This window comes from Mercenaria mercenaria, chromosome 12 (assembly GCF_021730395.1).
Source record: "Mercenaria mercenaria strain notata chromosome 12, MADL_Memer_1, whole genome shotgun sequence".
Taxonomy (NCBI): domain Eukaryota; kingdom Metazoa; phylum Mollusca; class Bivalvia; order Venerida; family Veneridae; genus Mercenaria; species Mercenaria mercenaria.
This window is the reverse complement of record NC_069372.1, coordinates 32,331,735-32,359,516: the sequence shown is the minus strand read 5'-3', so window position 1 is coordinate 32,359,516 and position 27,782 is coordinate 32,331,735. Positions and strand designations below refer to the sequence as shown.

Sequence of the window (27,782 nt, the reverse complement as noted above, 5' to 3'; positions counted from 1 at the left end):
CTAGATGATCTCATGACTGCTAGGAGACCTCATGACTGCTAGGTGATCTCATGACTGCTTGGAGACCTCATGACTGCTAGGTGATCTCATGACTGCTAGAAGATCTCATGACTGCCAGCTGATCTCATGACTGCTAGGAGACCTCGTGACTGCTAGGTAATCTCCTGACTGCTAGGAGACCTCGTCACTGCTAGGTGATCCCATGACTGCTAGAAGACCTCATGACTGCTAGGAGACCTCGTGATGCTAGGTGATCTCATGACTGCTAGGACACCTCATGACTGTTAGGTGATCTCATGATTGCTAGGCGATCTCATGACTGCCAGGAGACCTCATGACTGCTAGGTGATCTCATGACTGCTAGGCGATCTCATGACTGCTAGGAGACCTCATTTCTGCTAGGTGACCTCATGACTGCTAGGAAACCTCATGACTGCTAGGTGATCTCATGACTGCTAGAAGACCTCATGACTGCCAGGAGATCTCATGACTGCTAGGAGACCTCATGACTGCTAGGTGATGTCAAGATTGCTAGGTAATCTCATGACTGCTGGACGACCTCATGACTGCTAGATGATCTCAATACTGCTGGGAAACCTCATGACTGCTAGGAGACATCATAACTGATAGGAGATCTCCAGCTAGGGGACATTATTATCGCCAGGAGGCTCCATAACTGCTAGGAAACCTCATGACTGCGAGGTGATCTCCTTACCACCTAGGATATCTCTTGACAGCCTAGGAGACTTCATGTCTGCTTGGAGACCTCCCGACTGCTAGGATACTTTTTTCTGCTAGGAGCCCTCCTGACTGCAAGGAGAACTCATAACTGCTACGTGATTTCAAGACTGCTAGGAGATCTCCTGACAGCTAGGAGACTAGAAGACTAATTGTTGACTCCCTGACTGCTAGGAAATCTCCTGATCGCTAGGAGAACTCCTGATCGCTAGTAGAACTCGTGACTGCTAGGGCATCTGAAGACTAATGGTTGACCTCTTGACTGCTAGGAGATCTCCTGATCGCTATAGGAGCATTCCTGATAGCTAGGAGATCTCCTGATCGCTAGGAGAATTCCTGACTGCTAGGAGATCTCCTGAGCGCTAGGAGAATTCCTGACTGCTAGATCTCCTAATCGCTAGGAGAATTCCTGACTGCTAGGAGATCTTCTGATCGCTACGAGAACTCCTGACTGCTAGGAGATCTCCTGATCGCTACTAGAACTCCTGACTGCTAGGAGATCTCCTGACTGCTAGGGCATTTGAAGACTAATTGTTGACTCCCTTACCGCTAGGATATCTCCTGGCCACTATAGGAGAATTCCTGATCGCTAGTAGAACTCCTGACTGCTAGGGCATTTGAAGACTAATTGTTGACTCCCTGACCGCTAGGAGATCTCCTGACCGCTATAGGTGAACTCCTGATCGCTAGTAGAACTCCTGGCTGCTAGGGCATTTGAAGACTAATTGTTGACTCCCTGACCGCTAGGAGATCTCCTGACCGCTATAGGAGAACTCCTGATCGCTAGTAGAATTCCTGACTGCTAGGGCATTCGAAGACTAATTTTTGACTCCCTGACAGCTTGGAGATCTCCTGACCGCTATAGGAGAACTCCTGATCGCTAGAAGAATTCCTGACTGCTAGGGCATTTGAAGACTAATTGTTGACTCCCTGACCGCTAGGAGATCTCCTTGCCGCTATAGGAGAACTCCTGATCGCTAGTAGAACTCCTGACCACTAGGAGAACTCCTGGCCGCTAAAGGAGAATTCCTGATCGCTAGGAGAACTCCTGATCGCTAGTAGAACTCGTGACTGCTAGGGCATTTGAAGACTGATTGTTGACCTCTTGACTGCTAGGAGATCTCCTGATCGCTATAGGAGCATTCCTGATCGCTAGGAGACTCCTGGCCGCTACGAGAGCTCCTGACTGCTAGAAGATCTCCTGACCACGATAGGAGAATTCCTGATAGCTACGAGAACTCCTGACTGCTAGGGCATTTGAAGACTAATCGTTGGCCTCTTGACTGTTAGGAGATCTCCTGACCACTATAGGAGAATTCCTGATCGCTACGAGAACTCCTGACTGCTAGGGCATTTGAAGACTAGTTGTTGGCCCCTTGACTGCTAGGAGACCTCCCGAGCTCCTGACTGCTAGAAGATCTCCTGACCACGATAGGAGAATTCCTGATAGCTACGAATCTGACTGCTAGGCTTGAAGAAATCTGCTCTACTGTAGGAGATCTCCTGACCACTAAGAGAATTCCATCGCTACGGAACTCCTGACTGCAAACCTGATGCAGATCTCCTGACCACTACAGGAGAATTCCTGATCGCTAGGAGAACTCCTGATCACTAGTAGAACTCGTGACTGCTAGGGCATTTGAAGACTGATTGTTGACCTCTTGACTGCTAGGAGAACTCCTGGTCGCTATAGGAGCATTTCTGATCGCTAGGAGATCTCCTGATCGCTAGTAGAACTCCTGACTACTAGGGCATTTGAAGACTAATTGTTGGCCTCTTGACTGCTAGGAGATCTCCTGACCACTATAGGAGAATTCCTGATCGCTACGATAACTCCTGACTGCTAGGAGATCTCCTGATCGCTATAGGAGCATTCCTGATCGCTACGAGAACTCCTGACTGCTACGAGAACTCCTGACTGCTAGGGCATTTGAAGACTAATTGTTGGCCTCTTGACTGCTAGGAGATCACCTGGCCACTATAGGAGAATTCCTGATCGCTACGAGAACTCCTGACTGCTACGAGAACACCTGACTGCTAGGAGATCTCCTGACCACTATAGGAGAATTCCTGATCGCTACGAGAACTCCTGACTGCTATGAGAACTCCTGACTGCTAGGAGATCTCTTGACTGCTATTAGAACTCCTGACCACTAGGAGACTTGAAGACTGATCATTGACCCCGTGACCGCCAGGAGAACTTCTGACTGAAAGGAGAACTCACGACCACTAGGAGACTAGAAGTCTAATTACTGACTCCCTGACTGCTAGGAGATCTCTTGACCGCTAGGAGAACTCCTGATCGCTAGGAGAACTTCTGACAACTAGAAGACTTGAAGACTGATTGTTGACCCCCTGACCGCTGGGAGAACTTCTGACTAAAAGGAGAACTTATGACCGCTAAGAGACTAGAAGACTAATTATTGACTCCCTGGCTGCTAGGAGATCTCTTGACCGCTAGGAGAACTTATGACCGCTAGCAGAACTCCTCATAACTGCTAAGAGACTAGCAGACTGTTGACCTTTTGACCGCTAGAAAAACTCTTGACCGCTTGTAGACTAGAAGACTGATTGAGGTGACCTTCACAGTTAGGATAACTCTGGAGCACTGAAGCAATGCAGGAATTATAACAGAACTCTGGAACGGTAAAGGTAACCGGAAGAAGTGTTTTAACGATAATTCTCAGATAAATAAAAAAGAAAGATATCAAAAAAAAAAAAAAAAAAAAAAAAAAAGAAAAGAAAAGAAAAAAAAGAAAAATAACTTGTGAACTTACATGGCCGAAACGGCATTGCGAGATTTGTTATGTTGACGAAACTCCTCTTCCTCTAGGTTTCGTTTCTTCTCCCGGAACTTACTGACATAACTTCGGCTCATAGCACACATACTGGTATATCTGTCAATATGACTGTATAATCATCGGTTACACTGATATTATTTGCTGTAAATTTCGAGTGTAGCGCATCTGTTTTGACTTTATCTTTGACTGAAAATGAAAAATCACGTTATCAATTTCTTCTGCATTATTGAACAGCCTATATTTTGCAAGCTATTTATTACGGTTGGAAACGCTTTCCTAGTACAAATAGTCTTATGTTCTTGTGTAAAGAAGTTTTGCATGACAGGGACAAGTAGGATTGTCCTTTAGTATGTCTAGACATAGCGGTGTCCGTTAATATTATTGATATGACCTATATATAGTGCGGGTGTGTAGTTATAGTATATCGCATATTAATTACGTTTTATGGTGACCATCAAATAAAATTTGTTTGTATAGTGTCGTTTTGGTAAAATTTACAAGTGACTCAAGCCTTAATCATGCTAGATATATAGCATCAGCAAAAGCATCTGGCTTGATGTATTACTCATTGTCCAAAAGGGGGCGTTTACTTAAAGCGGCTCGTTAAGACATTGCAGGCGGAAATACTAGATATTAAAATCCATTAAATGTGTTCACAAAACAATATCAGTATAATGAAACTTTATTTGTCGTTTACATCTAAAATGTATGTTGAAAATTAAATGTTAACTAATTAAGTTAATGACTCTTTTTATTTAATTTAATGAAGAAATTCTAGTAAAGTTTGCAAATAAAATTTCAATCTCAAACTCAGCTGAGACTGAAAAATGTTTTCTGAACATGGGGCCAGTGGTACAAACTTACTGACATTTGAATTTTGCAAGTTATCTTTACAAATAACCAAAAATGTTGTGCAGAAGGGAGCAAGCTTTTGCAATGCTTTTGAAATAATGGAGAAAATCAACATTTTGCTTGCTTTTTCCCTTGAACACTAAGAGAGTAATCGAACATTTTTTCAGAGGTATTTTGCATTTTGTAGATTTCAGTGGGCTATAGCTCATAAACAAAGCATGTAATGTGCATATCCTAACAATATGTACAAATTCATTTCGCTGTGATGTTTTTCTTTACATTTGTGTAAATTTGTGTCACTTTAGCTATAAAATGGCAGGGGTAGCTATCCAGACAAAGATTTCGGGACCTACTAACAATCAGACCAACGGACGGACAACGCGGAAACTTTATAGTTTATACAAATTTATTTTTTTAGGTCGGTTGTGAAGGAAGTTCTACAACTTATATTAACCACTATCGACACCTCATTCCTGATGGAATCCATCGCCACGAGGGTATGAGAGAAGAGGCCAGTTTCCCTTTTAATGCTGAGCGCCAAGCAAGGGAGCTACTGGTACCATTTTTCACGTCTTTGGTATGACGCGGCCGGGGATCGAACCCACGACCTCCCGCGCTCGAAGCGGACGCTCTACCACTAGGCTATCGAGGCGATTTAAACCGGAAACTTTATAGCCCCCCCCCCCTCCGCCCACTCTCTCTCCAACATTTTAAGAGCATAATAAAGAAAAACGTGAGACAGGAGCATGTTCGAGATTATGTTACTTAACATACTTAAAAGCACATAGAGAATGAAGGTACGTACGTCTGATGAGACCAACATAAACTGGTAATACAATATTTGTAAATGACAAAAATATTCACTTAAAACCGCTCTTGGTGATTTTTTGTATGTTTAAAAATCAGTACTAACCTCACCAAACGAACATACAGCAATCTTAAAATTTCAAAATCCTCACGTCGAAAGTGAAATTCCACTTTGTACCATTTGACACAAATTGTAAATTAGAATGATAAAAATAGAGGGAAATCAACAAACCTTGTAACGTTACATACGTCCAACAACGGTATTTCATTTGTATATAAGTAACAGTACCCTATGTTTAAACATTTATTTTTTAAAACATGATTATTCAGACAGTTACAATAAATAAAGTACACTGATATAATCTGTCTTTCCTTTCGTATGGAACGTTATTCTCTACCGGCCAAGTATATTATACTTTAGAGAACAAAGCAATAATTAACCGCTTATATATAATACATATATATATAATTATAAAGGTAGTTTTACTTTACTTTTAGATAATTCAACCAATAAGACATAAAGGTGCATTATAAACAAACATTCTCTCGGCAGAATGTTTTACTTCGCAGACTACCTTTCTTCAAATAAAACAAGTTACGTATATAGATAATTCAATCAATAACGCTTTTCAGTTTTTCTTCATAAAAGCTATTTCAAATTAGTTTAAACATACTTTTAGATCTTTAAGTTAATACGGCTTTTTTTGTTTTACTACATCAACAAACTATTTCAAATAATTCTATTGACTTTAAGATAATTCTACCAATAGAGCTCTTCAATTATATATCAAACAACTTCCTTCAGATAGCTCTAAAGCTTCTTTTACTTTTCTGTATAAACTAGCTATATAGTGCCCTATATTCCCTAGCTGAGATGTTTTACTTCCTCTCTATAATCATTCATTATATTGTTAAGCCAGCTTCCGTTGCGTCACAACTCATTTATTTTCCTTACAACTGTGCAAAAACTCGATCAATTAAGAACTCATTCTGTGGCATAGCCAGTTAATGCCTACTCGATAGTTCGTTAAAGATCTATCTCTGTACTAAGTTGTAGACATGCAGTTATTTCCTTAATTCGAGGGAGAGGGAAGGTGTTTCCGAGCTTTTCGAAAATAAAGTTAATACTGCACTTTTCTATCAATGAATTCTTAGAATTGATTGTCTCTTTGATTAATAATGAGTTGACAGATATTGATTTCTTACAAAAGATAAAATAAAATGGTAAAGCGAGTATGGAGGAAAAGATTTGTCACATTTACAACAGTAATCAACAGCAATGATAAACATTGAACACAACTACATTAAGATATTGATCACATGCTCACAATTCTTTGGTATTTCAATCTCTCAACTGTTCTACATACCTAATGCCTTAAAAATATCCATATTTCTACATACCTAATACCTCCCAAAATCTGCACAGTTCTACATACCTCATGCATTCAACATTTCCACAGTTCTACATACCTCATGCATTCAAAATTTCCACAGTTCTTCATACCCGATGCCTTCAAAATCTCCACACTTCTACATGACCGATGCCTTCAAAATCTCCATAGTGCTACATACACGATGGCATAACCTCTCCTCAGTTCTACATACCTGATGGTACAATCCTCTCTACAGTTCTACACATCCGATGGTACAAACCTCTCCACAGATCTATTTAAATTCTACATACCTGATTGTACTACACTCTCCTACATACCCGATGGTGCTGACCTCCCTACAGTTATACAATCCCGATGCTATTTACCTCCCCACAGTTCTACATACATGATGGCACTAACATCACCGCAGTTCTTCATACCTGGAGTTACTAACCTGTCAACAGTTCTACATACCCGATGGTACTGACTCTCCACAGTTCTACATACCTGATGGTACTAACCTCTCCACAGTTCTATAAACCTGATGGTACTAACCTGTCAACAGTTCTACATACCCGATCGTACTAACCTCTCAACAGGTCTACATACCTGATGGTACGGACCTGTCAACAGTTCTACATACCCGATGGTACTATCCTCTCAACAGTTCTACATACCTGATGGTACGAACCTGTCAACAGTTCTACATACACAATGGTACTAACCTCTCAACAGGTCTACATACCTGATGGTACTAATCTATCCGCAGTTCTGATACCTGATGGTACTAACCTCTCAACAGGTCGACATACCTGATGGTATTAACCTCTCAACAGTTCCGCATACCTGATGGTACTAACCTCTCAACAGGTCTACATACCTGATGGTACGAACCTGTCAATAGTTCTACATACCTGATGGTACTAAACTCTCCACAATTCTACATAAACGATGGTACTAACCTCTCAACAGTTTTGCATACCTGATGGTGCTAATCTCTATACAGTTCTGCATACCTGATGGTACTTACCTCTCCGCAGTTCTGCATACCCGACGGTACTAACTTCTCCATAGTTCTACATATCCAATGTTACTAACTTCACCACAGTTCAATATATTCAGTGATACTAACCTCTCCACTGCTTTACATATCCAATTGTATTAACCTCTCCGCAGTTCTGCATACCTGATGGTACTATCCTCTCCCAGTTCTATATACCCGATGGTACTAACCTCTCCACAGTTCTAAACATCTGATGGTACTACCCTCTCGGCAGTTCTACAAACCTGATGGTACTAACCTCCCCACAGTTCTATATATTCGATGCTAATTACCTTTCAACAGTTCTACATACCCGATGGTACTAACCTCGCCACAGTTTTTACATACCTGATAGTACTAACTTCTCAACAGTTGTACAAACCTGATAGTACTAACTTCTCCACAGTTCCTCAAACGTGATGGTACTAACTTCTACATAGTTTCTCAAACCTGATGGTACTAACCTTTCCACAGTTCTACATACCCGATGGTACTAACCTCTCCACAGTTCTACATACCTGATGGTATTACCCTCTCCACGGTTCTACATTTCTGATGCTACTAACCTCTCAACAGTTCTGCATACCTGATGGTACTAACCTCTTCACAGTTCTACATATCCGATGCTACTAACCTCTCAACAGTTCTGCATACCTGATGGTACTAACCTCTCCACAGTTCTACATATCCGATGCTACTAACCTCTCAACAGTTCTGCGTACCTAATGGTATTAACCTCTCCGCAGTTCCACATACCCGATGGTAATAACCTCTCCACAGTTCTACACACCCGATGGTACTGACCTCTCCACAGTTCTATAAACCTTATGGTAATAACCTCTCCACAGTTCTACATACCTGATGGTACTAACCTTTCCACAGTTCTACATACCTGATGGTACTAACCTCTCCACAGTTCAACATACCTGATGCCTCTAATAATTTCCACTTTACTACATGCCTGATTCCACTGATATCTCAACAGTATTATATATCTGATGCCACTAATATCTCAACAGTAATATATACCTGATGCCACTTATATCATATATCTGATGTCGTCACTAATATCTCGACAGTATTATATATCTGATGTCACTAATATCTCGACAGTATTATATATCTGATGTCACTAATATCTCGTCAGTAATACATACCTGATGCCACTGATATCATATATCTGATGTCGTCACTAATATCTCGACAGTATTATATATCTGATGTCACTAATATCTCGACAGTCTTATATATCTGATGTCACTAATATCTCAACAGTATCATATATCTGATACGTTTAATATCTCAACAGTAATATAAACCTGATGCCACTACCCTCTTCACAGTTCAACATACCTGATGCCGCTAATAATTTCCACTTTACTACATACCTGATTCCACTGATATCTCAACAGTATTATATATCTGATGTTAGTGACGGGACATCGGTTGGAAAACTCCAACCGATTATCGGTTGGAATCGGTTAGCAAACCGATGCGATGTATCGGAAAAATAATCGGTTGAATGTTATTTATTTTCATACTTGTTTATTCAGATAGTCATGTCTTTAAAGTGACTGTTTTACTTAAAATTCATATGCTCTTTTGAAAAATAAAGAACTACCATTAATCAGATGTTTTAAAGCTGGTTCATGGTAAACAGAAACTTGTTTAGTAATGACTAATTAGTTGCAGACAGGGAAACAACAATAAATTGCAATCTGGTTTACATACATGTATCATAGACTCATAGCTGTCATTTGTGACAGTTGACTGGTATACCTGTACCTGGAACATATCTAGCATATTGCAAGGAACTACAGATATTTCAGTCTTTCTCCGGCTGACAAAAATAGTGATTGTAGAAAATCATTAAAATTATGAATTCAGTTATTTTTCGGTAATATTAATATTTTCATACAATAGTTACCATAGCCTGACACGAATGTGTCACTTTATGTACCAGACACTTTATGTACCAGCACTTTATGTACCACTTTGGACACCTTATGTACCACATATATGATATATAGTAGATGATCATTTTTGTTTTGATTTGATAAAATGTTTTATTTTATGTTACTTGAAATGTTTTTTTACTAAATTAAATGTTAATTGTCATAATTAATAAGGTAATTTATATGCACATAGGAATGTTAACAACATTCTATGGACTTAAGCTGATTAAATCAAAGTTGTTTTCACAGGTAATTATCACATATTGACAGTGCTACACAATGAGATATACTATATAATATATAGGTGGTACACTAAGTGTCAAAGTGGTACATAAAGTGTCTGGTACATAAAGTGACTGGTACATAAGGTGTCGCACCCGCCTGACACTATTGAGTAGTACCATGCTCCAACTACTTGTTGCTATGGCATATAACAATGCCATGAAGCTTGGTAAAAAATGATCAGATAAAAATCAGAGTTTAATCTGTTTCCATATGTACACTGGTCAGCGATATGGGTAAACGGAATTTTGGCAGAAAAAAAATTATGACAACTGCAACTGAAACACCAAAGTTCTTTCTATTGAAATTACGTCATGGACACGGAAAATTTACTGCATTAGTGTCCAGTTTCAACAGATAAATTCCCTCGGGCATACCGTTTTAAAATACGAAAATTTATCAAAGTTTCGCTAATTTTTTTGGCCCCACTTTTATTGACGCTATGGACGCCGCCATGTTAACAGCTGATCCTAACTGTAAGATGTTAAATCCATTTTCATTTGATAACTGAAACGAAATACTAACGTTTGATTGTCGGCATACTTCTGTTTTATCCGTTATGCATGCAGGTAGTCCATATTTCGGATATTTCTAAGGTAAACATGAATTCTCACGCACCGTATTTCCCTTCGGAAACCTTCGTTCATACCCGTATAGATTCGTACCCGCTATCGACTCTGAGAAAACATAATCGATTATCGGAATCGGTTGGACTTTTCTAGCCGTCAATCGATTATATCCGCTAATCGGCCCATCACTATCTGATGTCACAAATATCTCAACAGTAATATATACCTGATGCCACTAATATCTCGACAGTACTATATATCTGATTTCACTAATATCACGACAGTATTATATATCTGATGCCACTAATATCTCGACAGTATTATATATCTGATGTCACTAATATCTCGACTGTATCATATATCTGATGTCGTCACTAATATCTCGACATTATTATATATCTGATGCCAATAATACCTCAACAGTATTATATATCTGATGTCACTAATATCTCAACAGTAATATTTACCTGATGCCACTAATATCTCGACTGTATCATATATCTGATGTCGTCACTAACATCTCGACATTATTATATATCTGATGCCACTAATACCTCAACAGTATTATATATCTGATGTCACTGATATCTCAACAGTAATATTTACCTGATGCCACTAATATCTCGACCGTAATATATAACTGATGCCACTAATATCTCGACAGTATTATATATCTGATGCCACTAATATCTCGACAGTATTATATATCTGAGGTCACTAATATCTCGACAGTAATATATACCTGATGCCACTAATATCATATATCTGATGTCGTCACTAATATCTCGACAGTATTATATATCTGATGTCACTAATATCTCGACAGTAATATATACCTGATGCCACTAATATCTCAACAGTATTATATATCTGATGTTACTACTATCTCAACAGTATTATATATCTGATGTCACTAATATCTCGACAGTATTATATATCTGCTGCTACTAATATCTCGACAGTATTATATATCTGCTGCTATTAATATCTCGACTCATATATCTGATGCCACTAATATCTCGACAGTATTATATATCTGATCTCACTAATATCCCGACAGTACTTGATACCTTATGCCGCTATGAGGAGAAGAATATCCATCTTTCTACACACCTGATGTCACGTAAATCTCCAATGTAATACATATCTGACAATACTCATTTTATCAGTACTATACCTGATGCTATTATCAGAAGAAGACCCTGCACAATTCTACACGTAATATTATGATGCCACTGATACCTTGAAAGTATACTAGATTCCTGAAACCACTACTTGAAAGTACTAGATTCCTGATATCACTACGAGAAGAAGAATCTCCACAGTTCTACTTACCTGATGTCATTAAATCTCCACTGTTCTACATACCTGATGTCATTAAAATCTCCACTGTTCTACATACCTGATGCCAATAACAGCACGACACTACTACATATCTGATGCCAATACAAGAAGAAGAATCTCTACAGTTCTTCATACTCGATGGCATAAAAATATTCCCTGTCCTACACATCTGATGACATTTAAATCAAAACGTTTCTAAATATCTGATGTCACTACTAGAAGGATCTCTCAAATTCTGCATACCTGTCACTTAAATGTCCACATACTTGCTGTCACTTAAATTTCTATAGTTCCACATACCTGATGTTAATTAAATATACCTGGTACCATTAAAATTTCTACAGAACTACGTATACATACCTACAACAGGTACACAGTTGTAGTTCTACATACCTGATGCCACTAAAATTTCCTCAGTTCTATATATCTGATACCTTTAAAATTTCCACAGAACTACATACCTGATGTCACGTTAATTTCCACAGTTCTACATACACGAAACCATTAAAATTTCCACAGAACTACATACCTGATGGTTCTTAAATTTCCTCAGTTCTATATATCTGATGCCACTAAAATCTTCAGTTCGGTAAATCCCAGATGATACTAAATAGTCATGTTTATATTATGTCCTATCATTATATTTTCTATCACTTAAATTATTCCTGTGATGTACAAATAAAGCAAGAAAAAAAAATATATAAAAATTATCCGAAATTTCATTCCAAAGTCTTCAAGAATCTGTTTTAACACTCTCTAGAGATTCACTGCACATGGTATCAATAATCATATGTGTATACAAAAATACAATGTCCACTGATGATTAGACACTGTCAATCAGTTATTGGTTCTGAAGAAAAGATACTTATCAAATAAGAACTGTAACCGTTCAGTGGAGACATTCATATTATTTCATTTCTATTGTAAAAGCAAAGGGAGAATTGAAAGCGGTTGACAGAGAACGCTTATGACTTGCATTTCCGCTTGTACTCGATCGAATACATTTTGTATTTGTAATAGCATAGTCGAATATTTGCAAACTAACATTTTCTCACAATCACCGGGTTTTCGACAGAGGGGAAAGTATGAACAGACTAGACGTGTTAGAAGAGAATTTTACCGTTGTAAAGAAGCTTCATTGATTTCTATGTTTTGCTGATACATGGCGTCCACCGACTATTTATGATCAAGTGAATGACATTTTTAGCTCACCTGTCACATAGTGAGAAGGTGAGCTTTTGTGATCACCCTTCGTCCGTCGTCCGTCGTCAGTCCGTCTGTGCGTCCGTCCGTCTGTGCGTCCGTCAACAATTTCTTGTCTGCACGATAGTGGTTTCATTTATGATTTTATTTTAACCAAACTTGCACACAACTTGTATCACCATAGGATCTCGGTTCCTTTCTTGAACTGGCCAGATCCCATTATGGGTTCCAGAGTTATGGCCCCTGAAAGGGCCAAAATCAGCTATTTTGACCTTGTCTGCACAATAACAGCTTTATTTATGATTTGATTTTTACCAAACTGGCACACAACTTGTATCACCATAAGATCTTGGTTCCTTTCTTGAACTGGCCAGATCCCATCATAGGTTCCAGAGTTATGGCCCCTGAAAGGGTCAGAATTAGCTATTTTTACCTTGTCTGCACAATAGCAGCTTCATTTATGGTTTGATTTTAACCAAACTTGCAACCAACTTGTATCACTATAAGATCTTGGTTCCTTTCTTGAACTGGCTAGATTCCATTATGGGTTCCAGAGTTATGGCCCCTGAAAGGGCCAGAATTAGCTATATTGACCTTGTCTGCACAATAGCAGCTTCATTTATGATTTGAATTTAATCAAACTTGCATAGAACTTGTGTTGCCATAAGATCTTAGTTCCTTTGTTGAACCGGCCAGATCCCATAATGGATTCCAGAGTTATGGCCCCTGAAAGGGCCAAAATTAGCTATTTTGACCTTGTCTGCACAATAGCAAATTCATTTATGATTTGATTTTAACCAAACTTGCACACAACTTGTATCACCACAAGATCTTGGTTCCTTTCTTAAACTGGCCAGATTCCTTCATGGGTTCCAGAGTTATGGCCCCTTAAAGGTCCAAAATTGGCTATTTTGGCTTTTGCAGCCATATAGAGACTTCATTTATTGTTTTATTTGATACAAACTTCCAAAATATCTTCAACAACAATAAATCTTGGATTCTATGACAAATCAGATCCAATCATAGGTTCCAGAGTTATTTTATATCTGATTACCTCCCCTGATTGTAGTCAAAATGGATTTATATCAGTAAGTACTTATAGGACTTATTTGAAATTTCATTATTGTCATTAGTTGGACTGAGCCAATCAGGGTAGATAACTATGGACTGGTTTTATGTCAAATTACCTGCCTTTATTTCAAATTAAAATGGGTATATCTCCGTAACTAATGAAGATACTGATCTGAAATTTCATTTATGTCAACAGATTTATTTGGCAGATCCATCTTTTGTTCACTTACAATAATTTTCTTTTTAATTACTTCCCTTTTACGTTAATATAAATAGCTTATTTTTAGTAACTTTTTTATTATTGGCCGTAGGGAAAAACCGAGACCACTTTTCTGTGGTACAACATGGATGGTACCTCCAATTTTTAGGTGTATTTTGACATATCTGTATCTTGTAAGAATTTTTTTTTCTTTGTTGTTCCTGTCCTTTGGACTTAGATATTTTTTCTGAGGACCTTCTTGTCCTCAAGTTCAATGATAACAGGTGAGCGATATAGGGCCATCGTGGCCCTCTTGTTTTTATTTTATCAGAATATTTTAGACAGATATGTGCTAAATACTGATGATTGTTTATAGCAATGAATGTGTGTTGTACGTCACTTATGTCAAAAAGCTGACCGTTGTTTTAACGAACTCTGTACACATTTAGAAGGATATTTTGAAACGGATGCATTGCAAATTTATATTCAAAAACGTATAGTTATCAAACCTGTTTTTAAAGTCCATGTTTACTATAAAATATTAAGATTTTTAGTGGCGAAGGACTGTTTATGATCGTGGAACAGGACGCCGCTTGACAAAGGACATTAAATTGAGAAAAATACGACTGGACCGTTACTCTTGAGTAATTACAACCACTTTTAAAAAAAATAAAATTAAATGTATTTGAAACATATATTTTAGACATTCAGCTTCTGGTAGTTCGAGTGACTGGTTCTCCATTTGCCTGACAATTTAAGTATGCGTAAATTATAAATCTAGCCACTTTTGCCATGTTTGCGATTGTTTCAGGTTATATGTAACTGAAGAAGGTGATAAAATGGTTTGAATGAAAACACTGCCTTGGACATCTAATAAGTAATTCACTCAAACGTATGTTATCTTTGCAAACAACACACAAAGAATAGAACAAATACAACCCTTAGTAAACACAATGGCTGTTAGCGTAAAGCCCGTTATATAACACTATACAGTCTATTCTATTATTCCATATCAAGATATCAAAATTAATGCTTATGGGTGATTTAACTATTTTTAAAGATAGTTCAACTAAAAGTTTTGTTTTCTACAGTAATTCAAAAGTTTATGTTGGTGTTTTACCAAGTTCTGGTACTTTTTAATGTTTTGCTCAGGCCCTGATTTCACCGTAATAGTGTGCACACTTGAACAAAAAAGGGTGACACACGTGTATCACCAGAACAATAGCTCTCCGTGCACAAATGTTTTACACGAATAATAGAGATCAGTACATGTCCAGTTTATGAACAGTTTGTCTAGTCGCTAATTCCTATATAAAACCAAAGTTGCGGTTTAACAGTATTGAATGATAGCCCTGTTGAAGATTTTTAAGCGCGTGTTTTTGTTTGTATAGTGGATTAACAGCATCCCCTTCACACAATTTTATATCCAGTCTTTTTAAATAATAAGCAATGTGGTCAAAACTTTTTTTTTTTTGGATTTAACGTCGCACCGACACATGATAGGTAATAATGTAAGTAAAAATGAGCGAATGCGGGGTTCCTCCTCCTTGGTAAAGGAGTTAGAAGTATTTATCCGCCATGGAAATTAGTTAAAACTGGTACAAGAGTGATTTCCCTTCTTATGAAACGAAATAGAATTGACAATGAATTAAATGAGTAAATAAGGGGTTCCTCCTTCCTAGAAAATGAGTAAAAATGAGTGAATGAGGGATTCCTCCTCCCTTGAAAATGAGTAAAATGAGTGAAATTAGGAGGCTCATCCTCCTTAGGAGGAGGTAAATGAGTAAATAAGGGGTTCCTCCTTCCTAGAAAATGAGTAAAAATGAGTGAATGAGGGATTCCTCCTCCCTTGAAAATGAGTAAAATGAGTGAAATTAGGAGGCTCATCCTCCTTAGGAGGAGGTAAATGAGTAAATAAGGGGTTCCTCCTCCCTAGAAAATGAGTAAAAATGAGTGAATGAGAGGTTCTTCCTCCCTTGAAAATAAGTAAAAATGAGCGAATGAGGGGTTCCTCCTCCTTGGTAAAGGAGTTAGAAGTATTTATCCCCCATAGAAATTAGTTAAAACTGGTACAAGAGTGATTTCCCTTCTTATGAAACGAAATAGAATTGACAATGAATTAAATGAGTTAAATCAGATTTGAATAAAAATCCTTACACAAAACCAAAATAAGTCAATTTTATGAACGAAAATTGTCAATGTGAAATACAAACAGACTGATGTGAAATACAAACAAATTGGTTATAGGGTTTACAAATCAGATAATCTTCAGACGAACGATGTATTCGTAAATTAGTAAATAATGGAATAAAAAAACAGTAATATGCTAAAATATTATGACTACCATAGTGACTAAGACTTTTAACAAATATTATAGCATATTTTCTCGGCAACCTGTATCATACCTTATATTACAAAATACAGGAGTACATTTTACAAAACTAACATGTTCAATTATACCAGACTGCCGCGTGTTTCAGTTACAGTTCATACCTAGTAGATTTCCACCTAAACAACGGGCATGCCGAAATTGCGGCCACTTTTTCAAAGTACAAAATAAACTTGTTCTTTATTCATTATAAATATTGATCAGTAGAGTGGGAACGTCACTAATGCGGCATTGCGGCCACTTTTTGTGCAACAAATTGCTTATTTACTATGTGCTAACTGACCATAATTACGGGCATATAAAAAGATGGACCCAGACATCCTTTGTTTATTTAACACATTGACCTTGTTTATTTAACAGAGTGTAAATGATCCCCTGCCTGGGGCAATTTACAACAAGGTACATCGATCAATACATGTGTATTTCAATCAGGTAAACTTAATTGGTATCGCCTGGACGCTTGTTATACAAATGTAAGAGCAAATTCATGCGTTTACAGATCCATGATAAAATGCTGAAATTATTTTGTCAATTTTGTTGTGAAAACTTTAATTGTTGAGCAATTAGCAGCAGTTATCCTCATGTAAGTATCATTTTAACCTTTTTTTTATCTCAAAGAAGAAATTAATTGAATGATACAATAATTGTGTCAATTATGCTGGGAATATTTGTTCCTTAATTTGGTTTGTAGGCCTAATTGACTTTATTGAACATAGAAAATTATGACACTCTATCTGTACATAAATGACCCAAAACATGGATTAAGATCAAACTCCACATCCAAATCAAAATATAAATGAGGGATTTTAAGTATGACACTACATGGTTATACCTAGAAACATAATTATGACCTCATAGTACATTGGTTGATGACTGGTCAGTAACACGCGAAATCTCAAATTCACTATTAAGGCCAGACCACTATTAAGGCCACTTTTGGTCAGACCGCTGGGTGCCCTTAATAGAGAGAATCTACTATAGTTTATTCAAGATTCATCCATTTGTACATACAGGTAAAATACATATGCAATAAAACAACAATAGGCCAATCTTAAAGATTTATAAGAATCTAATTATAAATAAAATTCTAATTTAATGAGACATTATTTTTATTCCCTTGATAAAGACGGTACAGTGATATTGTTTTAACAGATACTGTTTATTTTAATTGATAGCAAAATATGACAGCTATGAGTGATACCTGACTTTTGTGGGAACAAATCTTCTCCACACCTTGGTTGTTGACAGATTTTATTTCCAATTAAGCTAAGTTTCTGGATAACAAAGTTCAAGTTCAAATTTAATAACAATGCTGCAACAGTGTCTGGACATACTCAATATTACAGCCTAGTTGACAGATGTATTTCAATCCTAGATTTTATCCAAAGAAATAAACAATTAGTATATAAGTCTATTAAGTTTATTTCTTTATTAAACGTTTAGCTTCATCTTTGTTTCAAGTAGACGATTTCATTCTTTATAATATTTGTAAAGCTTTAATTCCTTTTAGATTTTATAAAAATCTACGCCTTCAATTTTATCATCAATGTAAAACATAAACACGATTTGTCTATGACCAAGCCAGCATCTAGCACTCAATGGCTGTTGAAAATAAGTGTATGATAATTATAACGCTAGGAAAATATATTGTTTTGCAAAAGACTGAATTCACAGATTTATTTCAAGTTAAATATACAAAGGATTTACTAAACGTTTTTCAAACCGAAGTTACAAAATTGTAAATGTCTTTAGAAAGATACCTTTTGAATATAAGAACAAAGTCTTTAGAAAGATACCTATTGAATATAAGAACAAAGTCTTTAGAAAGATACCTATTGAATATAAGAACAAAGTCTTTAGAAAGATACCTATTGAATATAAGAACAAAGTCTTTAGAAAGATACCTATTGAATATAAGAACAAAGGCAAATTGTTTGTAATTACCATAAATGTGATGACTAAATATTGTTTAATGTTTTAATAGAATGAGTTACTTAAAGATTTTAAGAGTAAGGATGTTTGAACACCAAGATTTAAAAATGATTATATTTCATATTTCATAATCCAAGGCATCATTTGAAGGTGCATGTTGTACGAATGTAGGACGTTTTGGCCAGCGGACGTTTTGGCCCGGACGTTTCGGCCTAGGATCTTTCGGCCTAGGATTTTTTGGCCAGGCATTTTTTGGGGGTAGGACGTTTTGGCCAAAAATAAATTGTGGTTCCATATCGTGCAAAATATGGTCTGGAGATTATTCTAAAGAATGTTATAGTATAAGTGAACAAATTAAACTGATAATAAAACATACTCATGGTATTTTAATTTTATTTTTTATAGTCTTTTTATATGTATACATAAACATATACACATACACATTGTATATATATGTGTGTGTGTGTGTGTGTGTATGTGAAAATATTTGCCATTTACAACCAGAAGAGTTATGAAAATAAATTTTATTCACAATTATTTTTTTAAAAAGAATGATCAATTATACTGTATAACATATGATAACATATTAATGTCCAGATCATTATTTGCATATTATGGAAATATTTTCTTTTTTTGGCCAAAACATCCTATCTCAAAAATTTTCTTGGCCAAAACATCCTAGGCCGAAAGATCCTAGGCCGAAATGTCCGGGCCAAAACGTCCGAGGCCAAAACGTCCGTCCTCCATGTTGTACACATAGAAACTTGAAGAAACAAAGGAATAGGTTTGAAAACATTTATTTTCTATATAACATACATTTACTACAGGTTTGACAGTGATTGCATATGTGCTACAAATACAGTGCGAGTAAGCAAGGTAGAACACTAAGCATAATAATATTGTTATAATTTTAAACATCTATAGCATGAACTATTTTCAAAGTATTATGTTTATCTTCTCTAAATCAGCAATATGACAGTTATCAGTGTAGTCAGCAATTATTATATGTAATCCACGTTTTCCTCCGAGCTATTTGTGCTCTCTTCTTCTTCACTACTTCCATCCATTTCCTCAAGCTCAGGCAATGGGTATCGATCCACCACACTCTCAATTAGATATTTCCTCTTTTTTACAGCATACTGTATCGCTTCATCTTATGAGAATTCGTCTTCTTCTCTTAACCGCTTTGCAGTTCCCATAATTTTTTGATGTATCGGATTTTTACGAAGTGCACTCATTTTTCGGATGAAGTCAATATATTCTTGTCTGAACTGTTTATTATACAATGATTCCAGCTCATAAAATGTTAAGTCTTTTATTTCTTCCGGTGTGCTCTCAGCGTATTTTTTATGATTCCCCTTAACCTTTTAATTTAGCACTTCATCCCCTGCATCGTATGCAAGATCTAGAAAGTATTTCCATATATCAATATGTTTCCTGTGTTTCTGATTGCAAGAAGAGTCTTTCTGGTTTTTCGTATCAGTATCTGTATCATAACCAGAATCGTCATCCTCATCATCATCATCATCATCAGCAGCAGCAGCAGCAACAACATCTTCATCATCATTATCATCATCATCAGCAGCAGCATTTAAGCTTTTCCTATATCGGTCGAAAATAGTTTCGGACTTACTATAGTCTGTTTCCTCATCTGAAGAGTTTCCATTCTTTGAATCATTTTCAGATATTTTGTCGTTATGAGTATGTTGTAAGTGTCTTTTTAGATTATCTTTTCTCCTATATTTTCTATTGCAGTAAACGCATGTGTACACCATGGTGTTAAATTTTAAAATGACAAAGGAAGTAGGTTTAAGCCAATTTTATACACTTCCTCCTCCTTCTCCTCCTCCTGAGGAGCCCCTAATTCACTCATTTTCTAGGGAGGAGGAACCCCTTATTTACTCATTAACCTCCTCCTAGGGAGGAGGAGGAGCCCCCTAATTTCAGTCATTTTTACTCATTTTCAAGGGAGGAGGAACCTCTCATTCACTCATTTTTACTCATTTTCATAACGTTATGCAGCAAGAAATAAAATAAAATGGAACTTTATGTCGTGTGCGTCTTTTTAACGTTACAACACGTCTGACGTTCGTTTAAGAGCGTCTGTTTCCCGCGCTGAGATTATATTAAAATTTGTTTCAAATTGCATATCTTAACGTAATTAAGCATAAAATGAAAAGAAAATTTGTTTGTTTTGAGTGAATATGGAATATATCTCACCTCAAAGTGAGAAAATGTTCACATTTTCACTCGCGCTACGCGCTCATTAAATATTTGACATTTTCTCACTTCTCAGTGATTTATATATATATATATATATACACATTTATATATGCTTTTACACATTTACCAAGTAATTCTGATCGATATTCGGCGCATATGTGAAAGCCCTAGCCGATTCCGAAACACAAAATAATTGACTTCGTAGTTCCAGGCAGATGTATAGGGCCTACATGAAACGTCCTGAAGTGTTTCAAGTTTTAATAATGCGATACAATACGCGTATAATGTATGTGTTAGATGCCCCAATTCGTTTAAAGACCGGAAAGTATGAAAGATTGGATATAAATGAAAGAATCTGTCCTATTTGTAAATCAGGAATAAAAGATGAAAGGCACGTATTGCTTCACTGTTCTGTGTATAATGATATTCGCCAGACCTTGTTTGACAAAGCCACTGATGGTTGTCCACTGTTTAACACATAATAGTGATACTGAAAAGTTATGCTTCCTATTAATATTATCAAATGAAAATATTGTTAAATATACTGCCAAATCCTGCTCAGATATACTTAGAATAAGAAGAGATTGTTTATACCACTAAACAAACATTTTATTTGTTTTTAAATGAATATATATATGTAAAGATATACAAATGGTATAAAGATGTAAACTTTATACTAAATTATGTCATATGGTCTATAGTTGTATTTTCGAGTTAAAAAGCACTATTTCATGGCATTGAAGTACTTTATTGTGGTCAAAAGTAATTTTAGACATGTCTGTAGATAATGTTCTTAGTATTCTTATCTGGTAATAAACTTTGGGTTTTTTTTTATAACACCCGTAAAATATGTTTGCTAATCAAACTACAGATGATCTGATCATATGTAGATTCTTTATCTTAAGACCATTTTTTAACTGTCGTGCATTAGTACCATTATACAAAATCAGTGTCTTATTTTCATTTTCTTATCATTATGGCAGTTATTAGTATACGGATTAGCAAATACATTTTACTTTTACCTGTATAAATGTAAATATAGGTATTAGAGTCCTAAGAGGCATTTCTATTAAAACTCTGCTAACTTGTTCATTCATTCGCCCACACACATGCAGGCATTCATTCATCCACTCAGGCACCCATCAATCTGCTGTTTCGCTCACTCATTCACTCACCCATCCACACACACTCACTCACTCACTCACTCATTCCTGTCCACCCCTCTCATTTGTCTAGTCACAGTCAGTTGACAGAATGTCTAGTCACAGTCAGTTGACAGGAAGCGCCTCTTATGACCTTATACAACATATTAATTATTGTATTTGTATAATATATATGTAATAATCTCATATGAGTAATTATCTATAGTCTCCTGTAACTCTTAGAGAGTGGCCATTTACATTGTGTGATTTTTACTGTTTATAATAATAATAATAATAATAATAATAATAACTTTATTTTCTGAAGGTGACATACTAAGTGTACAAATACAGATATTTTACAATTTATTTCCAGTATGGCCTTCAACTGATATACATTCACACATACACACAATCATACAGTCAATTTATAATTTAACATTTATACAAAAATACACATATCAGAATTACTTAAATTTTCTTGACAAACACGTCTCAAATTAAAGAAGTCTTAAATAAACGTAATGTAACAATAACTATGTTTTAAAAGAATTACCATGCGTCACAAAGATTATACATGACAATTAAGATACATACAAAAAAGAAAGTCTGTCCCATAAGATAATAAATAGATTTGAATAATAAGATAGTATGAATATTATTATTATTGGAATAGAATACAGTAACATCAATTCAACAAAATTCTTGTAATTACAAGTAATTAATTGCTAAAAACTATTTTAACAAGAGAAAATTCTTTAAATTATGCTTGAAAGTAGTTATATTATTATTATGAAGTTTAATGGAAGAAGGAAGTGAATTCCATATGTGTGCAGCTTTGTAGCTAAATGTTTGTTTCACGTAGTTCGTTTTAGGTTTAACAATAGAAAGATCCATGTTTTCGATTGAGCGCAGACTGTATGTTATATGTTTTTACTATATGTAAATGGATGAGACTGAAATAAAATAAAATAAATAAAAAAAAATATAATCGTATGAAGCGTAATGTCATGCTTGACTTGATTCAGGATATGTGTATGTTTGGGTAAAAGATGTTCGTGATCAGGGTTTTTGTTGTTTATTTAATACACATTTATAAGGCAAACCATATTTTGCAGTACGTCCAGTTATAATTGTGCTGTTTGTACTTGGATGTCAGTCCTCAGGGGGAGTTCATTGTAAAATGGAATTGTTAAAGTGTCACTTTTTGTAAAAGTGTTAAAAGGTTAGTGGTTACTAAATTTATGTAGGCTTCGAGCATACAGACATCCGATTTATACAGTTGTATAGTGTGATAACACCGCTATCAGGATTACGTACTGTATATGTTATATATTAAGTGATAACAACAGAGTGCATCGGATGTGAGAAACAAACATGGAGATCTCAATCAGGTTTACATGTTTCTCATTGTGTTTACATGTATTTTCAAATGTGTGTTTTAAGTCTAATGGAAAACCTGTTGGTATGTTATACCCGAGAGATTCAGAAAGTCGATCTTTGCGACATCTGGACGGGATGTGGAATTTTATCATAGATGATTCAGCCACAAGAAACGAAAGTTTTGTTAATCAATGGTACAGTAATCGGCTGTCTAAGGTCAGTAACAACTTTTAATTATCTTTTGCGTATACAATTGGGGCTAAATGTATTTGTCTTCTATATATTTCAGTAATCCAGCTATGTCATTTGTACCAAGTGTTACTTAAAATATCTAATGTTAAAATGAAAATAGAATGTTCCGTTCTTAATTTGTAAAAACGTATAAAGACGTTTGCTTTAAGATTATTGAGAAATGGTTGTTTGAAGAAAAAAACATATCAGTTAAAATCAGACAGATGATGAATAAATGCGGTCCTATTCAAACCCTTACTGGTATCACACAACTAGTATCTTCTAGCTATGTTTCAAACCAGACGACCTAGGATAGTGGCCCAAAGTTTACCTCTTTCTTCTGACCAGATGTTTATAACCCCAGACCTGTCTTAAATTTAAACACAACAGTGTTTCATTTCCAACCACTGTTTCAAACATTGTCCCAAACACTACTTCAATACTATAACCTTATAATGAGAAAACCTCGTCCAAATTAAATATACCAAAGTCCAAGTACTTAAGGCTAAACGTTTAATTATTTTTCTCCTATTTCGCTGGGAACCCTATTGACAAATGTGACCAAATTGTTTTGGTTTTTCTTTATACAAGCTGCTCAAACCCTGAAGTTTTCTACAAAAGAGCCTAAATTTAAACGGCTGTTTTTCGCAAAATTGTGAAGTACAGATAGAGTTTTTTATGAAAGCATGAGAAAAAAGTTATATACACTATAAGTAGTTGTGGGGCACTTTTGACTTCCTTTACCAATCCTCGACCAAAGTAAGTTATAACAGAGTATATCAAGTCTTTTTTGAAAACTTGAATTTGAAACCCTTTTTGACCCAAGTTATGTGCTTGATTGACTCATTTGTGTGGGTACAAATATTTTATACCTGGCTATGAGCTTTCTTCTACACTATTTTGCATTGTTTACAGTTATATATTAAGTTTGAATGCATGATGACATGCTAATATATGCTTCTTTGAATGAGATGTCAAGTTACAGATTCCACTAACCTTACTTGTCTTTCATTCTTCCAAAAGCTGATGTTATCCTTTTGTAATGTTGCTGAATGACAAAAGTCACTATCATCTGTTTGTCAATTTTCATTATATCATTAAATGATATGTACGAGAGGTGTTCCAAAAGTAATGTCATTTGCATCGGTTCTCCTATACTGCAAATGTTCTGATCATTTTAACTTGCTCTGCCCTTCAAAATACTCTCCGTCAGCCTGAATACACCTTTTGAGCCGGTCAATCCTCTTTTGGAAGCATTGTTCATACTTTTCTATGGGAACGCCCATCAGATACTGATAAACAGCAGATCCAGGGGCATTTCTCGATTTGTATCTCTTTCCAGACAGATGATATTTAAGTTTGGGAAACAGAAAATAGTCGCAGGGGGCCAGGTCTGGCGAAAACGGAGGGTGTGAAAGGACGGTAACCTTCTCTGACTTCAAAAACTCGGTCACAATGCGTGCCTTGTGAGCGGGTGCATTATCATGCAAAAGTCGGAGGTACTTAAGTCCTGTTTTGGGGCGGCGACTTTTGTAGAAGTTCTTCAATTTTCTTAGAACAACTTTTTTATAGAATTTTCCTGTGACCGTACTGCCTTTTGGTACGAGAATTTGAATGATTGGACCCTTATGAGTGAAAAAAATACATAAAAAACCTTCTTCACCGTTCGTATTCGTTTGGCAAAACTTGGGCGTCTCGCAATTTTGGTGACCCAAGTTCGGTTGGAATACTTCCGCTTTGGTTCAAAATAATAAACCCAGGTTTCATCACCAGTAACTATATTATCAAAAACCTTTTTGCTGAAATTTGGGTACATGTTCTTGCAATTGTTACACGGGTCCTCTTTTGTTCATCTGTTAACCAATGGGGTATCCATCTTGCATTTATTTTTCTAAGTTTTAGGTGTTTCTTCATAATTCCATGAACTCGTGCTAACGACAAGTTTGCCATTTGGGCCAATTGTCTTACGGTGAATCGGGCATCCTTTTTTAGCAAATTGAAGATATTTTCGATGTTACCTTTCGACGTAGTTGTTGCAGGACGATCTGTGCGAGCAGCATCTTTGAGTTGCTGCTGTCCGGTCCTACGTTTAGCTGCCCACCTACAAATAGTCCTATGAGACATTTGACCCTCCCCATAAATGTCGCACACCTCAACGTGAATATCTACAAGCTTCATGCCGAGTAGCGACCTACCTTTTATGTAGGCCCTAATTTCAAGCACATTTTCAGCTCTTTTCCCAGTCATTTTGTGTAAAGTGTAATGAATACGCTATAAAGCAATGTATATTGTACCAAGGTCAGTGAACGTGTGAGCGAGATATTTACTTATGTTACGATTCAGTGATCATTCTATCGACACGAGGTGGTTTTGTGTACACATGACACGATTTCCGCGAAATAAAACACAAATGACATTATTTTTGGAACACCCCTCGTATCAGTAACATGGATGTATGTATGAAACATGAGGTCTGTTTATGTCCGAGGTATAGGGCAAGTAAAACAAGCTAGATTGTAAGTACCGTACTGTCTTGTAACCTACTGTTTCTTGCACGGGGATTTTCCCTTGCGTCAATCCAATACTGTGTCCATAGAGTTATTATGTCTGTCATCACTATCATTTTTATTATCATAACTATCATGTTGTCCTCCTCATCACCACCATCAGTCGCACTCTCAACCATTGAACTAATGCTTTTCACTACTATAAGAAACATCCATACAATTTTCTTCATAATACTTCGGCATGAATTATCAAAATCAGACTTATTATCCCCCGCCGATGAAATCGAGAGGGGGGTCTTGAAATGGCGTTGTCCGTCCGTCACGTCCGTGCGTGCGTCCGTCCGCAGCCATTTCTCAGTAACTAGCAAGTAGAATTTCATGAAATTTGAAATAAAAATGAACCAACATACTGCGATGATGCCCGTCAAGTTTTTTTCTTTGATTGGTCAATTTCCCTTAGAGTTATTGCCCTTGATTTAATGAAAATGCCCGAAAATGTCCGTCCACAGCCATTTCTTAGTATAACTTGATAACTTGAAATAAACATGAACCAACATACTGCGATGATGCCCGTCAAGTTTTGTTTTTGATTGGTCAGTTTCCTTTAGAGTTATTGCCCTTGATTTAATGAAAAATCCACGTTTGCAGCCATTTCTCAGTAACAAGCTGGTAGAATTTTATGAAACTTGAAATAAATATGAACAACATACTTCGATGATGCCTGTCATTTTTTTAATTGGTCAATTTACTTTAGAGTTATTGTCCTTCAATTGTTTAAAACTCTACAGATTTGTACATTTGTACATAACAAACCAACCAATTGGTAGAATTTCATTACACTTCTTTCATTCTTTTCCATGAACATTTATTATAAACATGTGAAGTTGTGTACCCACACCTGGTCACCACCTTGCCTTCCCAAATCCCCCCACCCCCCACAAAAAAAAAATAAAAATATAAAATAATAATAATTTTTCATTCCTTTTTTAGGGTCAAAAAAAAGTTTTTGTGATCGCTCGATGTCCGTCGTCCGTCGTCTGTCTGTCTGTCGTCTGTCAGTCGTCTGTCAACATTTAGCTTGTGTATGCGATAGAGGCTGTTCTGGGACTTGGATCAACTCAGTGACTAAACGAGAGATGCGCCTTTACTCTTTTATTTCTCTAGTTATAGCGATTCTCTGCAAATACAAACATACAAACAATATTCATACAACGCTCACCAATTATACATATACTCATATAAACAACTGATGTACTTTTGAACATACTTCACATCAACAAAGCTTGCACTATCCAATCATTCAGAAAATTAAATTTAACGTCTATATATTCATTTTATGCTATTTAACAAATTCGATATCATAACTTCGAGTTCAATAATTACGCTTTGAATAAATAATTGACTAAACAGTATTTAGTTACCGAATTTGGTCTCTTTCTCATCAAGTCTCATCAGAATAATTTATGTCCACAGTTAACGTTCAGTTCAGTTAACGTTTCAAAGTCTGGGCGGAAGTATAAACAACTATGACGTTGACGTCAATGAACGCCGCAAATTATCACGTGGCTGAAGACGCCAAACAGACGTCAAATAAATAGCGTCAGATACAACAAATATTAGAAACTACATTTATGTTTCTAACAGTCCCCACTATGAAATTACATACATTTCATAACAAATAAACTTTTCAAAACATTACACTTCCATGCTTTATCAATAACCAATAATTCTTAAGTTGATGA

The 27,782-nt window shown here is 36.2% G+C and overlaps 2 protein-coding genes across 3 annotated transcripts in view; one reads left to right on the top strand and one right to left on the bottom strand.

Moving 5' to 3' along the window:
* The window catches only part of LOC123534316 (kinesin-II 85 kDa subunit-like), a 174,644-nt gene extending 169,111 nt beyond the window's left edge, over positions 1-5,533 (bottom strand). Inside the window, exons 1-2 of the mRNA XM_045316512.2 lie at positions 5,431-5,533; positions 3,516-3,725 (exon numbers count right to left, since the gene is read on the bottom strand). Coding sequence (XP_045172447.2) covers positions 3,516-3,625 — 110 coding nt within the window. The 5' untranslated portion in view covers positions 3,626-3,725; positions 5,431-5,533. The remainder of the gene's footprint in view (positions 1-3,515; positions 3,726-5,430) is intronic.
* Positions 5,534-22,834: 17,301 nt separating this feature from the next.
* Positions 22,835-27,782, top strand: part of LOC123533553 (beta-glucuronidase-like) — a 39,477-nt gene continuing 34,529 nt past the window's right edge. The window contains exon 1 of one of the 2 annotated variants that reach the window (XM_045315218.2): positions 22,835-23,518. In XM_045315218.2, coding sequence (XP_045171153.2) covers positions 23,297-23,518 — 222 coding nt within the window. In that variant the 5' untranslated portion in view covers positions 22,835-23,296. The remainder of the gene's footprint in view (positions 23,519-27,782) is intronic. The other variant, XM_045315217.2, reaches the window with a different exon arrangement.